Here is a 2818-nt window from a genome sequence, read left to right as displayed (position 1 = left end):
AATAGTAATTTCCCTTGGTGATCATTTGTTTTTGTTTTGAGTGAAAATTCAATCAAGACGCAGGTAGTAGACAATCATTAGAAACGACGATGAACTGAAATTACCGATTGGTTGGTTTTCTTTCATGAAACGACACCAATCGGGCTACTTCTGGTGGTTTATTGGGCAGACATCGTCGGAAGATCATCTGCTTTAGGAAAAGAGGGTATTGGCCATACTGTAGTATATAGGCCTACGGGTTAAACCCGCTCAAACGTCTCTTTCGAAAGACGTGCGCTATTCATATTGTATTTGAATTTTAGGTGAAACACAAACCTAGCAGCGGTGAAATAATGTTAGTCATTTTTTGCCCAACATACTAACGGGCACCAGGACGGATGAGGGAGAAACACATTAATTATTAATACTTGTATTTTAAATGGCGGTCAAATTTCTTCAAACTTAACTGAACTCCATTAACATACATTTTGTTTCCATTTTATGACTTATTATAAATCATGATATCTTAATATTTCACATTAAAAATTTAAAAAGAAAAACAGAGTTACTTTCTTAATTTTGCTTTTAAAAAACGTGATTAATTACGTGATCTTATCAGAATGTCATTTTGTGTGTGGAGAAACTAAAGAATGAATGAAAGAAAGGCAATCATGCCTTTATGGTAGCTCATTCATTGAACTGAAAATTCTATTCCGTCTGGACTTATTCTGGTGCTATTGACATTTTTCTTCCCTTCCTTTCTATACGCGAGAGCAACTTGAGGCAACCGAATCTCTGCGATGCATTGATTGACATTTTACTAATCATTATTTTCATAGGCATAACTGTAATCCATACGTACTCTAAAGGTGAGCGTCCGTCCACCAACTCGATCACGTGCTTCGAGTAAAATAACGTCACATCCATTGTCTTTCAGATAATTGGCTGCACATAGACCTACAATAAAGAAAGCATACTGTTACTGCGGAAGTAGTTTATTTAACATGTGTCCCGACAATAAATGATAGGCCTATTTATTTCTCTGATCATTTCTTTCAACTGGGGATGGAAGAGCTACGGGTGCGCGTGAGGGGCGCTCGCTTACACTAAAAACTCAGTTCAAAGCAAGGAAATTGATGGCTATCTCCCTACAAAACAATATGTATTCGAATGTTGATATGTTTTATTGTCTGCTTGATCTTTCACTGAATTTGACGTGATTGTGATTGATTACATGTGCTTGATTTCAAGTATATGTACATTATGTCATTTTATCTGCATGATTTTATACGATCTTCTACTAGGATGAGTAGTCGAACTCATGACTTTGAGCCTGCAACTCGATGAAATAATAATTTGACTTTTATGCCTCCCCAAGCCGTACCATAAATCGGAGAAGATCCATTTAAGACAGTCGATAATGAATGTAAAATTTGCTATTTTACAGCATAATGAAGATAAAAACGGATGTACTCTTTAAATTTTATTACGAAATACTGCCTACGATTGCATTTTCAGTATACCTAGCTAAAGTTGGTACTATCAACGTAAAAACTTCTATACAAAAGATAATTGGGTTGATTTCCTACAGGCCTATATTTGTTATTCTTTGTTTTGTTGTTTGCCTGCGGTACAAATCCCAAAGAGCGCCGTGAGTGTAATTCACCCATAGAGATGAGCAATTTTTTTCACACACTTATGATTTGAACACAACAATATTTAACTGCTTTGCTGTATTTGCAAGATGATATAACTTGTAGCGATCTATATTGGAACCTAATTATCATTCTCATATCATAATGACTTCCTACAGACACAAGCAGGGTTGTGAAATTAATACACTACAGTATGTTTAAAGGGAAGATACTTCATGTGATCAACTTTAATTTCGGACGTACATATCCATAACAAATAAAAATATAAACTGTGTGTAGGTACTTTAAAATCGTGAGCTTATGCAACAACACATCATTCCATCTAAAACATCATTGAAGATTCCAATAATATTGAAAAGTATATGCCTGACACAAGAGTGTTTTCTTGTAGAAATCCTTGACATAAGTCGTAAACCGAGGAGGTGCAAGGAGTTAACTCCCTGGTTAAACCATTTAGATAAGAGGTATAATGGCTAAAACTCAGGGCCTTACAGAAGGCTTGGCTTTGCTTATTTAAAGTTAGGCCTATGTTGTGTATACAAACCACGCGATCGTCGATGACAACAGCCGACACGTCTTTCTTAATATATTATTATCATTATTACAAAGTCGTGCATTGGTTCGTATAGTAAATGACCTCATTTCTAAATTTTATTAATAGTCATGTGGTTTATTGAGCCATAAAAAACTCTTATCATATTAACAATCGTGATCAAACAACACAAAATAGCAGCACTTGAAAGCTATTATATCGCTAGCTCAGATATGCTCAGAGATCGGACAACAGTAGGCTAGCGCTATTGCAGTACTGTAACAGCTGATGAGCGATGAAACGGAACGGACGAATGGAATATGCATAAAGAAACGAAATGAGATGACTGTACAGTACTAGCTGTCATAACCTTAGTACAATGTACTTACCACTTATCCCTGCCCCGACAACGATTATATTATTTGCAACTGACATATCTGATATACGCTCTCACGTTTATGATCTGTCATCCAACATAGTATTAAACGCAATGATCAAGTGAACGTAGCCAACTACTGTAGCACTCTGTACGGTGTTCCAGGGCACTACCGTCTTTCATGTCATTGAGGTCAGAGTTTAACTTTATCTGCCTTGCGAACATTGAATCCGCGAAGTTTAAAAATGATAATCATAATCATACATACATATATAT

The 2818-nt window shown here is 35.9% G+C and overlaps 1 protein-coding gene across 1 annotated transcript in view; it reads right to left on the bottom strand.

Moving 5' to 3' along the window:
* Positions 1–2728, bottom strand: part of LOC117103247 (amine oxidase [flavin-containing] B-like) — a 16694-nt gene extending 13966 nt beyond the window's left edge. Inside the window, exons 1-2 of the mRNA XM_033243808.1 lie at positions 2556–2728; positions 842–936 (exon numbers count right to left, since the gene is read on the bottom strand). Of these exons, the coding sequence (XP_033099699.1) occupies positions 842–936; positions 2556–2601 (141 nt within the window). The 5' untranslated portion in view covers positions 2602–2728. The remainder of the gene's footprint in view (positions 1–841; positions 937–2555) is intronic.
* Between the last annotated feature and the right edge of the window lie 90 nt (positions 2729–2818).

This window comes from Anneissia japonica, unplaced genomic scaffold (genome assembly GCF_011630105.1).
Source record: "Anneissia japonica isolate Jap-2015-1 unplaced genomic scaffold, ASM1163010v1 scaffold3873_len62190_cov132, whole genome shotgun sequence".
NCBI classification, from domain to species: domain Eukaryota; kingdom Metazoa; phylum Echinodermata; class Crinoidea; order Comatulida; family Comatulidae; genus Anneissia; species Anneissia japonica.
Note: the sequence above shows the minus strand (reverse complement) of the source record. Positions and strands in the feature narration are given on the sequence as shown.